This window comes from Anas platyrhynchos, chromosome Z (genome assembly GCF_047663525.1).
Source record: "Anas platyrhynchos isolate ZD024472 breed Pekin duck chromosome Z, IASCAAS_PekinDuck_T2T, whole genome shotgun sequence".
Lineage (NCBI taxonomy): Eukaryota > Metazoa > Chordata > Aves > Anseriformes > Anatidae > Anas > Anas platyrhynchos.
The window spans coordinates 68,689,625-68,702,015 of record NC_092621.1 but is presented as its reverse complement, the minus strand read 5'-3'; the positions used below and the strand labels follow the sequence as shown (position 1 = coordinate 68,702,015).

The 12,391-nt window shown below is 37.8% G+C and overlaps 1 protein-coding gene across 3 annotated transcripts in view; it reads left to right on the top strand.

Moving 5' to 3' along the window:
• LVRN (laeverin) overlaps positions 1-12,391 on the top strand; it is a 42,017-nt gene that overhangs the window by 15,926 nt on the left and 13,700 nt on the right. For all 3 annotated transcript variants that reach the window (XM_038171065.2, XM_038171064.2, XM_038171068.2), the window contains exons 6-13: positions 891-1,004; positions 3,228-3,371; positions 3,691-3,756; positions 3,892-3,957; positions 4,927-5,099; positions 6,553-6,629; positions 10,121-10,260; positions 11,741-11,796. In XM_038171065.2, coding sequence (XP_038026993.2) covers positions 891-1,004; positions 3,228-3,371; positions 3,691-3,756; positions 3,892-3,957; positions 4,927-5,099; positions 6,553-6,629; positions 10,121-10,260; positions 11,741-11,796 — 836 coding nt within the window. The remainder of the gene's footprint in view (positions 1-890; positions 1,005-3,227; positions 3,372-3,690; positions 3,757-3,891; positions 3,958-4,926; positions 5,100-6,552; positions 6,630-10,120; positions 10,261-11,740; positions 11,797-12,391) is intronic.

Genomic DNA, 12,391 nt, shown 5'->3' with positions numbered 1-12,391 from the left:
GAAAGCCAGTGATATCATACAGCAAATGGAACATGAGCATATTTTACACTTTTTTTTTTTTTTTTTTTGACTATGTCTAATTTAGTGTTCTTTGCCAGAAGAAAGCACCTAGTCAACAAAGCTAGCAAAAGATTTTAACTTGGCTAGTACACTTGTATGCCCTTCTGACAAGGTCTGTAACTTTTCAGACCTTCAGATGAGCAGATTGTCTTTATTGCAGGCCAATAAAATAAATGGCAGCACTTAATTAAACTTTACTTTAAAGTAAAGCTATAGTCCAAGCTTTTAAGAATTAACAAATAAAGTACAAATCTTCAAATGATCATTTTTTTTCTTAAATATGAACTGCCAAATATGAGTACATAGCAGCTGTTGTGGAAGTTTTATTGCTCACCAGGACAGGGATTTTCTGATTTTGGAAATGGTTATTTCCCCAGTTCTGTTTATTATCCCCTTGACAATTTCCTTTTGCTAAGAACATGGAAAAACAAAAGTTTTATTTTATTTATGAGTGACTCTTTGGAAAATGTTTTTGCAATTGTTTGATAAATGTACTATTTTTAATCATAGCCTGATATGATCTTTTAGATCTGTAAATTTTATTGGAAGTGTTTAAAATTAAATAGAGTAGAAGACTGACATAATGCACTGACGTGCTTATGGCATGAAATTGTAGGTGAAACAATTAAAAATAACAGACTTTTGACTTTTTCCAAGATGCATTTTTTTTCTACTTAATTTTCACTATCCGCAGGAATACCCAGCATTATATTTGGTTGACATATACATGTTGAACAAAGTTCCTTCAGCGATGATATGTGTTTAACCTATAAATGAAAACAGCAATCTGAAGAGATATTAAGACTTATTTTTTTTTCTTTTTATTTAAGTGGTTTGGAAATTTGGTTACAATGAAGTGGTGGAATGATCTGTGGCTTAATGAGGGGCTGGCATCTTACTTTGAGTACCTTGGAGCTACCTTTGTTGAACCCAGGCTTTCACTGGTAAGTGCTAGCAGTTACTGAACTAAGTAAGCTAAGGCACTAAAGTTCTAGCATGTAGGAAGAAAAGGAAAATGCAGGTGATGGAGTTTAATTAAGCCGTGGCATTAGCATCTTCACTCCCTTGGGAATGAACAGCAGCTCTTGGTTCTTCCCTTGAGGGCTTCCATCAAATGGGGACTGTGATCATGCCCAGCTCTCTTACACCTGGCACAGAGGGCAGCTAGAGAGCTGTGACTTTATGATGACAAGGATCTAAAGAACCGTGTTGGTGTTTTATCCCAGATCTGTGATTTAACAAACTTATCTGTTTTTTCCTGGATTCTGAAGCTGATGGTTTCCTTTCCTCTGTTTCCAAGCTCTGTGTGAGAGAGCTGGGCACCCCATATCTCAGGTACATTTACTGGGCAGTGTCTAAGCTGGGACATTCTACCTCATCAGGTCCATGGATGTTTGGTTGTGGATGAGGTAAATTGTAGTGCATGTAGCCCCAGCTAATCTGATGGGAGGGTAAAAGCTCCTTCTTTCTGCCCAAATTGTAATAAGCATAAATCCCACTCTGTATTGGAAAACTACATCCATCATTAATCTATGCAGCAGGAGAATGGGTGCCACTGATGGTAGCCATCAGTTGAGCTGCACTTGCCTCTACACTCAGAAATGTCTCTGCACAGTGCCCTCAGCTTCTGAAGGAAGGAGACGCCCTTAGTTTGGGCAGACCTGAGACTGTAGATAATCCAGTGTGCTTTTCATTTGGCTCAGATGGAATACTATTCATCCCTTTCCTTCTCTAATTTGCTGAAGTACTTAACTACACGCTTAATTGGAAACTAATACAAGCATGTCCAACAAATTATTTAAGAAGGATTTTTAGGTCACGGGATATGATAGCCTCTTCCTCTGAATTTCAACAACAGCTCGCTTTATTCTCTGTAGTGGAATTATTTTAATATCATTGAAAAATATAAAGGTGGATCAATTTTAAATTGGAAGTAAGTCCTTGTCTCCTTTTTATTTTTAATTTTCTTATGTTGAAGCTTGCCCTTCTAAAAATCAGAGGTTGCCATTTTATTTATGCCTGTAAAGTAAATTTTAATACTGGTATTAGCACCTACTCCAACCCTTGCTCAGTTAGGGCCACCCAGCGCAGGTTGCCCAGGACCATGTCCAGACAGCTTCTGAGGATGGACAGCCCAGGACACTGTTAGCCTTCTTAGCAGCAAGGGTACAATGCAGGATCATGTTGAACTTGGTGTCCACCAGGACCCCAGGTCCTTTTCTGTCAAACTGCTTTTCACCCAGTCAGCCCCCAGCATGTACTGGTGCTCTGGGTGCACTCTGCCCCATCATCCAAGCCATTAATGAAGATGTTAAGCAAGACTGGACTCCTGGGGTACACTGTTAGTTACTGGCCTTAAAACAGACTTTGTGCCACTGATCACCACCCTGCTACAAAGTGAACCTGGAAAACTATATTCACTGACTGTTAGCAAAGAGAAAAATTGGTCAACAAATTTGATCCCTTTAATTAAAAGCCTGTGTCCTTCTCGAGAAAAGAAAGTGCTCAAAGTGGCCTATGGTGTTTTAGAAATTTACTAGTTTTCTTTAACTAACTAGTTATGTCATTTAACATTCAGTGATAGGATGGATAATCAGCTGTGAGAAAATAAATAATCGTTTGACAAAAGGAGAACTTCACTGATTTACACCAAAGGAGTAGTTTTCCTTCTGTTATTTTTCTTTCTGGGTGACGGCCAAAATGCTGCACAGTTAAACCATGCTATACTCAAGTATTTAGTTTTCGGTTATTTTTCAGGGTTGCAGCAGGAGAAATACAGAATTTAAGAAGAAAATGTGGCATGCTAATGACATACCAATGTAGATGAGATACATGTTTTAAGTTTTCAATGTTCGCTTATTTGCTGGTTAATGTAGCTGACTTCTTCTTCCCTGAGGATTAGAATGTAATCATCTTTGTCAGGCCCAAGCCCAATGTCATCTCAGATTTAAAATTTTCACTGCCAAAAGCAGTAGCACGTGGAAAATGTTAGGATTGAGTGTAAAGTCCTTTTTACCTCAAGGGGAAGTTATGGAGAGGGAAAAGGATCATCCCTTGTTTATTGACAGGCTATTTCTATTAGTGCTAATACCATAATACACTGTATCTGCCTAAGAACGTGTATTTTCTATTCAGCTCACTTAGATTTGTTTTTTTTTTCTTTGCAGGATAAAATCTTCTATGATCATGTTGTACAACCTGTCTTAAGGGAAGACAATGAAGTAGGAGTTCGATCACTGTCACAGAATGAAGACAAGATCAAAGGATCGTTTTCATTAATTTCTCTGTTTGACAGCATCACGTACAACAAGGTGAAAAAATACAAAATTCTTCCTGTTTCTTGTATATTGCGAATGAACGTGATACATGGTATGTTTGAGAAGTAGAGTGGAATATCCTCTTGAATTACAATGCTTTGTAGTTTTGCCATTCAAAATTTATTTTTGCTGTGCACACAAACATATCCGGTGTTGCAAATCTTTCTCTGAGAGAAACTGTGAAAACATTTTTAATCACCATGAGCTATGAAGCATAGGAGTAAACTAACTTTTCTGAAATAATTTGAAAAGATACTGCAATAATAATCGCAACAATAACTGAAGTTTTCTCATAGCTTGTTTTGTACTTTAGGGGGCTTCTATTACCTGGATGCTTTCTGGTTTTCTGACTGAGAAGTTGTTTATCAAAGCTCTTAATGTAAGTTTGGAAAACTAGCATCATCATCCTGATTTATAAGCTTGAAAATGGCAAGTGTACTAAGTACTGTCTGCCCTTCTGATGTTTTTTATTGAACTCTCATGAATTCTGATGCTTCTGCTTGTTTTCCTGCAGTTATATCTGAAAGAATTTTCCTTTTCAAACGCTAACCAAGATGATCTCTGGACCCACATACAGATGGTACTCATTTTATCTTCAGTGTTTTGCTTAGATCAAATGTAGGGTACATACTACTTGCAGAAGACTGCACTGGATTTGGCTATGCCTAGTGCAGTCTTTCCCTCATAAAAAAAAAAAAAAAAAAAAAAAAAAAAAAAAGAGCTTTGCCGGCTCTTTTGGCTTAGGTCTTCAGAAATGTTTATTTGGCTACTTAACAGCACTTGAGATCAGTGCAGCAAAGTACAAGGAGCAGAGAAATGAGATGGAAAATTAGGGTCAAGTGGAGTTTTCAGGCTCATGGATTGCCTTAGTCTACACGAAATTGCATAGCCTGTATTTTCTGGAGCTTATGTTTTTCCAGATTAACGAGTATGATGTTTTGGGCTTAGTGATTAAGGATGCTGATATCTCACAGATCCAGCAAAGTCTGTAGTCTCACAGTCCAGCAAAGTCCAGGGCAGTAGCTCAGCATTTCATTGTTTGCTGATTGTGGCAGAAATCCGAATAAGAAAAAAGGTGCTAATGATAGGTTTAGTTAAAAAAAAAAAAAAAAAAAGCAAAACAAACAAACAAAAAAGAAAAAACACAAGCATTTCCCTATTCCTCTAAAAAAGACTTTCACTGCACTACAGAAAAAAGTCTTAGGTTAAGAACAAGAGTGCCACAATTTCAGATATGCAAGTCTGTCACATCTTCTATATCAACAGATACCAATTCACACTGTTTGGAACTCTAGCTTAATATCTTTTTTGGTATATCTTTGCTGTTCAATTTGTATATTAGGCTGTCACTTAAAAATCTTATGTCTTCTGGTAGCTTTATTTCAGTAAAATTAATAAATTGAATCTGTCACAGCCATACAGGGGTGTAAGTATATTAACACTAAAAAGAGAAAGGTTAGCAGTCAGGTTATAAGAATGAGAAACATCTTCTCCATATGTCATAATTCCTGTTTGTCCTTAATCTTTCTAATTCCTGTTTCTCCTGAAGGTTGTAGATGCACAGGATGAAGTTCACTTGCCAGCATCTGTAAAAAAAATAATGGATTCCTGGACATGCCAAAATGGGTTTCCAGTTTTAACATTAAACATAACCACTGGCACAATCAGTCAGGAACAATTTCTTAATAAAAAAAATGAAAACACCAGTACTGATTCTTACAAGTATGTTTAGTTTGTGTCCTTATCATATGTTTATTCATTTATTCCCTGTTTTTTTTTTTTTTTTTTTTTTTTTTTTTTTTGTGGTTGTTGTTTTTTTTTGTATCATGAACTGTAAAGTAAATCTTGTTTAAAACTGGAGTTTGTGATAGTTTTTCAAGTTGCTTGTATCACTGAAGGTTGCGTTCCTCTGCAGTAGTGACTTTTCTAGCCACATAACGTCTTTGTAAGGAAGGACATGCAGGCCATGAATATGTTGCAGGGCAGGAGTTTTGCCTGGCATTTTCTTCAGTCTTCATCTCAGTTGTCCAGACTGGGGACTGGGGACTTACCTGAACCATGTGTCAGCTTCTTTACAGTTGACATATTTCCAGTATCATCATCGTAGAAAAGACAAAGGGGTTGTTGTTGATGACTCCTTACTCAGAAAGTGCTGAGTACCTGACATGCAGCTCTAAAGCTCCTGACTGTCAGTGAGCATTGCTGAGTTCCTGGTACTTTTTGAAGGCTGTGCTGCATGTTTAGATACCTAAGTACGGTGATAGAAGGAGCTGTCTTTGGTCATCTACTTGGGAAACTCATGGCCAGAGTTTGAACTTCTGTGAAATTCAGCACTTGTCATGAGCATTGGGATGTATGGAGAAAGTCCATGACATGAGTTATCACCTAGGGAAGTATAAAGGGGAACATAACCCAAAGCATTTTTTTCCTGGCTGCTGTTGCTAGTCATGCAGAGAGCCAAAAGCAAAATTTTGATGGGAACCATAGAGTTTCCTTTGTTTCCAAGCTCCAGGAAATGTAGAAAATTAGTCCAATCAATGTCTTTGGCTATTTTAGATAAGGAGTTCCAAGTTACAAACATCATGTCTGTTACTCTAGTTACAGCAGGAGGCAATACCATGTGAATTTAAGCAAATCCAGGACAAGTATTACAGAATCTTTCATTTTCATTAATGAATTCAGGCTGTCATAGCTTTTATCTGTTTTCACTGGGAGATTTAAATTCCTCAGAAAGGAAATTAAAGTCATCAGAATTACAGTTGTATTGCTTGCCTGGATCCTTTTTTAGTAGGTGCACTTCTGAAAAGAATCTTTACAGTCTTCAGAAATAAGGTGAAGAAGCAGGGAAAATAAAATTATCACCTGGAGAAGGGCAGCCAGAGCACAGGAGTGAAGTGATGTAAGAAAGGTCTAGCACAGAACAGTCTAAATATGAGTGCCTGTTTAAATCCAGGCTAAAAATCCTTTATCATCAATGAACCAAAGTGCTGACCCAGCATAAGTACCACCACCTGACACTGTTTTGTGTGTCAGAGAGGAGAGATGGTAGATGGAAATTTTTGTAAGAACTCATTTGCATTTAGTTTAGCAACATCAGAGAAGATTTTGTTTGTTTGTTTGTTTTTTAGCAAAATAATTAATCTCTCTTTTTTTTTTTTTTTTTTCTTTTCGTAAGCAACACATGGATTGTTCCTATTTCTTGGATGAGAAATGGATCATCACAACCTCTAATATGGCTAGATAAAAGCAGCAGTAAGTAACATGTTTGTTCACACATGCTAAAACCAAGATGATAAAAATATGTTCAATACTCCTTTAAAGAAAATATATATTTGAATTAGTTAGAGAGATAAATCTTTATTCCACTAAAGTCTACATCTAACTACTGTGTTAATTTTACATTAAAATAGCAAAACATTTTCAAATAAGTTAACACATTTTTCTCTATGTTGCATCAAACTTCAGTTTGTTTTTAATAATATGATTGAATCTCTATTCCTTTTATAAACGCAGATTGCCACAGTAATTTTAATTTTGTCATTTTGTACACAAATCAAAATTTCCAGCTCCTCATAGTTCTGTATTATTATTACTTTAGCAGATCCTACTGACATTAAAGAGAGATTCTGAATATAGGTAGCATCTCAGAGTTTGTCTGCGATACATCAGAAAATGATCAAGCTCAAAAAGTAGATATGAAAACTGAAAAAGATTAAAACCAGCTGTGTGAAGAGGAAAAACATGATTAAGGGCCGATAAAACCAGAAAATGAGCTTTTTCAACACTGTGTATTTTGTTTATGCAAATTTAATGCAAAAAGTAATCTTAACAACAGCATAGAATTCCAAAAGGTTTTAAGAGTTTATAATAAAAAAGTGAGTTTATAGGCATCTCTAGTCAAATACAAATCCAGTTTTCTCATTCTAGTGCTTCCCAATTAAGAGCTGTATTTTTTGAGAGAGAAGAAAAGTAATAATTAGGATGGGTTAATTAGTTTTCTTTGGTAAGTCACCCCTCAGCTCCATCAGACTTTGAATCAGTCACAAGTGGATGCACAGACTGTAGTGTTCATTGAATGCTTAAGAGCCAAACTACAATACAGTGTGTGTGTTTTGTCACTCTCTACCCTCTATTTGCAATGGTCTTGCACTGTTTTTTAGACAATAAGATAGCTTGAGTGATTATTTCACAGTATATGGACAAATAAATAAGCAATCAGTGGATGTTCCAGTGAGGTGAAAAATCATAAGATTTATAGGAAAGAAGTGTTAAGCACTGCTTGCTTGGAAGGACTAGTGTTACATGCTAGGCTTATATTATTGAAATGACAGCAATTCTATTTCCTCATCCATTATGTGATTTAAGAGCTACAGAAAAATTTATGAAATAAACATTGTGTTGCATCTGCCTGAAAGAACTACAATAAAGTAGAAATTCAGTATTTAAAATGCATTCCACCAGTATTTGAAAGCTATGTATGAAACTTCCCAGATGCTAGAACTTCAGCCAAGTGACTTGCTTTCAAACTTGAAGCTTTTAAAAAATAATAATAATTCTGATTTTTTTTTTGACTTTTTGATGTAGAGATAAACCAGATGGTTCCTTAAAAGGGTAAAAATGTTGAGATATTTTTCAATTCAGCTACCATTTTGCTCCTGTGAGACTGAAATGGCTTCTGGTTGAGAACTTCTGTTACTGTGGTGATTCAGAAGTGTTCATGAGAATGGTTTGGGTAAATGAAAATGAGGGATTTGGTATGAAGTACTGTTTTGCCTAAAATTTTGGAATAGCTTCTGCAGTGATATAACAATACATAAAAAGGAAACAATTCAAAAGCAATGCCATGTATGTTTATTTTTGATGAAAAGAGCTACATGGGAGTTGATTTCTTTTACTTCTAAACAGGTTAAATTGAGTTGTGAGCTCCACGCTATCAGTTACCAAGCATGTTCTTTCACAGCTGTGCTATACAATGTTAACAGCCTGTCCTGTTGGTTTAAGGCTTCTCTGGCAATGTCTAGATACTTATCTTCCTCTAATATAATTGCATTGGTCTCTGGCAAGTAAAGACACAATCCCTGAGTGATGCACATCTGCTCAGTGAATGTACAAAACACAAGCAAACCATGCTGCTGTGGTAGAACGTTTCACTTGGCCTGTGGGTGTAGCTTAGGAATGGGCTGCATTTCTGAGCATGTTTGATATTTTAGATTCATCTAAAAGTCCTTTTGATGATTAGCAGAGCATTGAACTAGTATATGGAAAACACTACTAGTGCCATACCCTAGCCACCCACAGTCTTTTAAATGCTTAAGTTAGTAACTGTCATGTGTGACATTTTCCTCTTGTTTTATTTGTGATAATGACTCAGGATGAATCCTGTAGTACTTGCTCTGTCAAAACACACTGTAGTCCCAGCCTTCTCTCCAATACTGATTTATTGTCTTATGAGAGTTTGCTGTCTTCTTAAACCAAGCTGATCACACCCAGTTGAAGCAGAGTCTGAATCCCCTTAAAGCCTTCAAGGCTGCTCTGTTCCCTTACAGTGCACTGTAAGCTGTCAGGAGCAAGTAATCAGACAAACACCTAATGTAGACAGTAGTGAAATGAAACAACTGAAAAAAAGGAGACTTTAGGATGTGATGTAACTCAGCAGGACCACGGGACTTTTATTTAAAGTAATCTTTTTCAGTTGTTTGCCTCTCACATAAACCTAGGTGTTTTGTTCTTCTTGATCACCTATTAGACAAATTCTAGCAGGCAGCTATTCTGTCGGGTACTGAAGGTTGTGTTTTGGAGGAACACTGGGAACAGCAGGTGTGCCAAGGGTGCATGTCTCAGTATGTGGAGGTATTGAATAGTAGAATGACTTGGACTGGAAGTGGCCTTAAAGATCGTATAGTCCCAAGCTGTTTACTTTTAGATGACCTCACTGAACTCTCCAAACTGATTGTCCCATTCTACTCTGCACTGGTATGGCCTCATCTCAGGAACTGTGTGCAGTTCTGGGTAACACTGTGTAAAAAGGACATAAAACTATTAGGGACTGACCAAAGAAGGGCTATGAAGATGGTGAAGGGCCTAGAGGGCAAGACGTATGAGAAGCAGCTGAGGCCACTTGGTTGTTCAGCCCCGAGCAGAGCAGGCTGAGGGGAGGCCTCATGGCGGCCTGCAGCTCCCTCACGAGGGGAGCAGAGGGGCAGGTGCTGAGCTCTGCTCTCTGGGGACAGCGACAGGACCCGAGGGAATGGCATGGAGCTGGGACAGTGGAGGGTCAGGCTGGGGGTTAGGGAAAGGGTTTGCACCCAGAGGGGGTCAGGCACTGGGACAGGCTCCCCAGGGCACCGAGCATGCCAGAGTTTAAGTGTTTGGACAACGCTCTCAGACGTAGGGTCTGATTTTTGGGTGGTACTGTGTAGAGCCAGGAGTTGGACTCAACAATCCTTGCATATCCCTTCTGACTGAGCATATTCTATGATTCTGTGATTCTGTGGACTGTCTACTAGCCAGTGGTTTAGGAGCATCATGGGTCTTCAGCCCACCTTTTGCCATCTTCAGGGTGCTCAGTTGAAGTTATTTTTCTGTGCAGAGCGTAGATCACAAATGTACCCAGCTTTTGTTGATTCTCATTGTGTCCAGCCTCAGACCTCTGTCTCAGGGGATCGTTGATAAATGTTCATAAATGCAAGAGAATTTGTCAGGGTGCATAAAATAAAATAATACTTTTTAATATCATTTTACAGAATTTTTTCCTGAAATGCAAGTGTCAGAATCAGAATATGACTGGATCCTGCTAAATGTAAATTTAAGTGGATACTACAGAGTGAACTACGACCAGTTAAACTTAAAAAGATTAGTACACTTGCTTGAAAATGATCCAAAGGTAAGATAATTTTTTTTTTAAACTTATAAATTGGCTTCTTTCCATGTATTTCTTCTTGCAGTTCTTAAAAGTAATAATTTTGATGAAAACCTGGAACAACAAGAATTCATGTATACATGATCACATAAGAACAAATGATCCACCATTGCATGACTAAAGTTACTGGCAGACTTCCACAGTGGAATAGAACAGGCCCAAGTAATTTCACATAAGCATTAAGTTGAAAAATAGCATACATAAGATGGCATTCTGCCTTCAAAGTTGTCTTAACAAGTTGTGGTTCTTCCAATATCTTCAATTTGGCTTGAAGAATTATCAGTGTGAATGTATGACTAAGCCTTATCTGCTGTTAGGTAAACATGGAGAGGAAAGTTAGGAGAAAGTTTTTATTTCCACATTTCCTCAAAGCACAGTATTTCTGCCAATGAAACAGCAACAACAAAAAATGCATCTGATGGAGTTTTTGGGTGTTTAGGGCTTTGTGTGTGTGTTGTGTGAAGAATGTTCTGAGAGGTTCCAGTCAGTTCTGCTAGGCTCTTTTAGTCCTCTGTAGACTATGCAACACAGAGGAGATTTCATGTCACCTCTGACTTGCCACAGCATGGGCTGGAGGTAAATGAGGCTTAGAGCAGCCCATCCATATCGCCGTATATAGGGTTGCATAGTATTTAATGTTTCTTAGACCTAGAGTGAGAGAGAGGCTCTGGTAATGATATTGGTTCATTGGTTTTGATAACAAAGCTGGGAAAGTTTAAGCTTTCTGAGTCTGGGGCACACACTAATAATGTGCAGTCAGATGACTTACCTGGGAGGTCTGAATACGAGGCTGATCAGAACACACAGGTGTGACCAAGCTTCTCTACGGCACACTGGCTTCTTTTTTCTAAGCTTTTCTTTAACAGCAAATCTAAGTCAGAATGAACTGCTGACTTAGCTACTGCTGTGCTTTGGTATGGGTTGGTGATAAGGTTGGCTAGAGTAGCAGCCAAGCCTTACCAGTACAGAAACAGGGAGGAGATGAAGAGGGATAGGCATGAGATGTAGGCAGTGACTCACCCACAGTCCTTCCCCAGTAAGGTGATTTGTGATGGTTGTCAGACACTCCAGTCTGGACTAATGTGAGTATGTATTCTGAACTGAAGCCTCAAAAGGAAAAAAATGTGCCAGAATGATATAACAAGGTTATTTTTAGGAAATGTACAGTTTCTTTATTTTTATTTCAGCATTCAAAGAAGAGGGGTCCTGAAGTTCCACACATAGTGTTTTGCAGTTGTGTATTTATATATATATAACTGCTCCTAAAATCACATCAACAACTTCATCATAAAATACAGGATATGTTTTAATATGTTTTGTAGAAGATTTTGGCTTAGGAAAGATGTTAGGGACTTGTATTACACATATGAAACCTAGGACAGCTTTTTTTTAATTCTTAATGATGTGTTTAGATCTATTAACACGGTATTGATGCTTTCTGCAGGCTATTCCTGCTGTCAGCAGGTTCCAGCTCCTGGATGATGTTTTTGCATTGACACAGTAAGTATGTTTTGCATGTGCCAAAGAAAGTAAATAAAATACATGATTTCATTCAGCATTCCTGCTTCTACTTCTTTCATTCCTATCCATATGTGCCTCATAAGAACAACAGACGGTTCAACAAAATGGGAGGGTATAAAGTATTCAGTGCATTCTTCTGTCAGTGTTGAGTGATTTTCAAAATTTCTTTTAAAGTGTTCCATCTCTTAGCAAGTATTCTAAATGATGGCACCATTATGAATGTTTTAGTGACTAACCTAGATTTGTTATAACAGAAAAAAAAAAAAAAGAATGAAGATAGTGAATTTTCCTTTTCTTAGTTTATTCTGGGGAATATCAGTTGTGCTGCCCTGTGTCACTCATAGGACCTCCTCCATTTCCTCTGCTGGTGGATGAGTTGGTCACTCATGTCTTGGTAGAAAAAGATCACGTTACTCGCGCTGCAGGTGCTACAGTTCTGTAGAAAATCACTTTAAGATAACCCAATTTTACATCAATTTTCCTGTCACTCTTCCCTCCTTCTGAAAGCTGGGCACTTCTTAGAGGAGGTTCATGTTTAGAGGCTGCAGGACCATGCTGCTGGAGAGCTCAACAG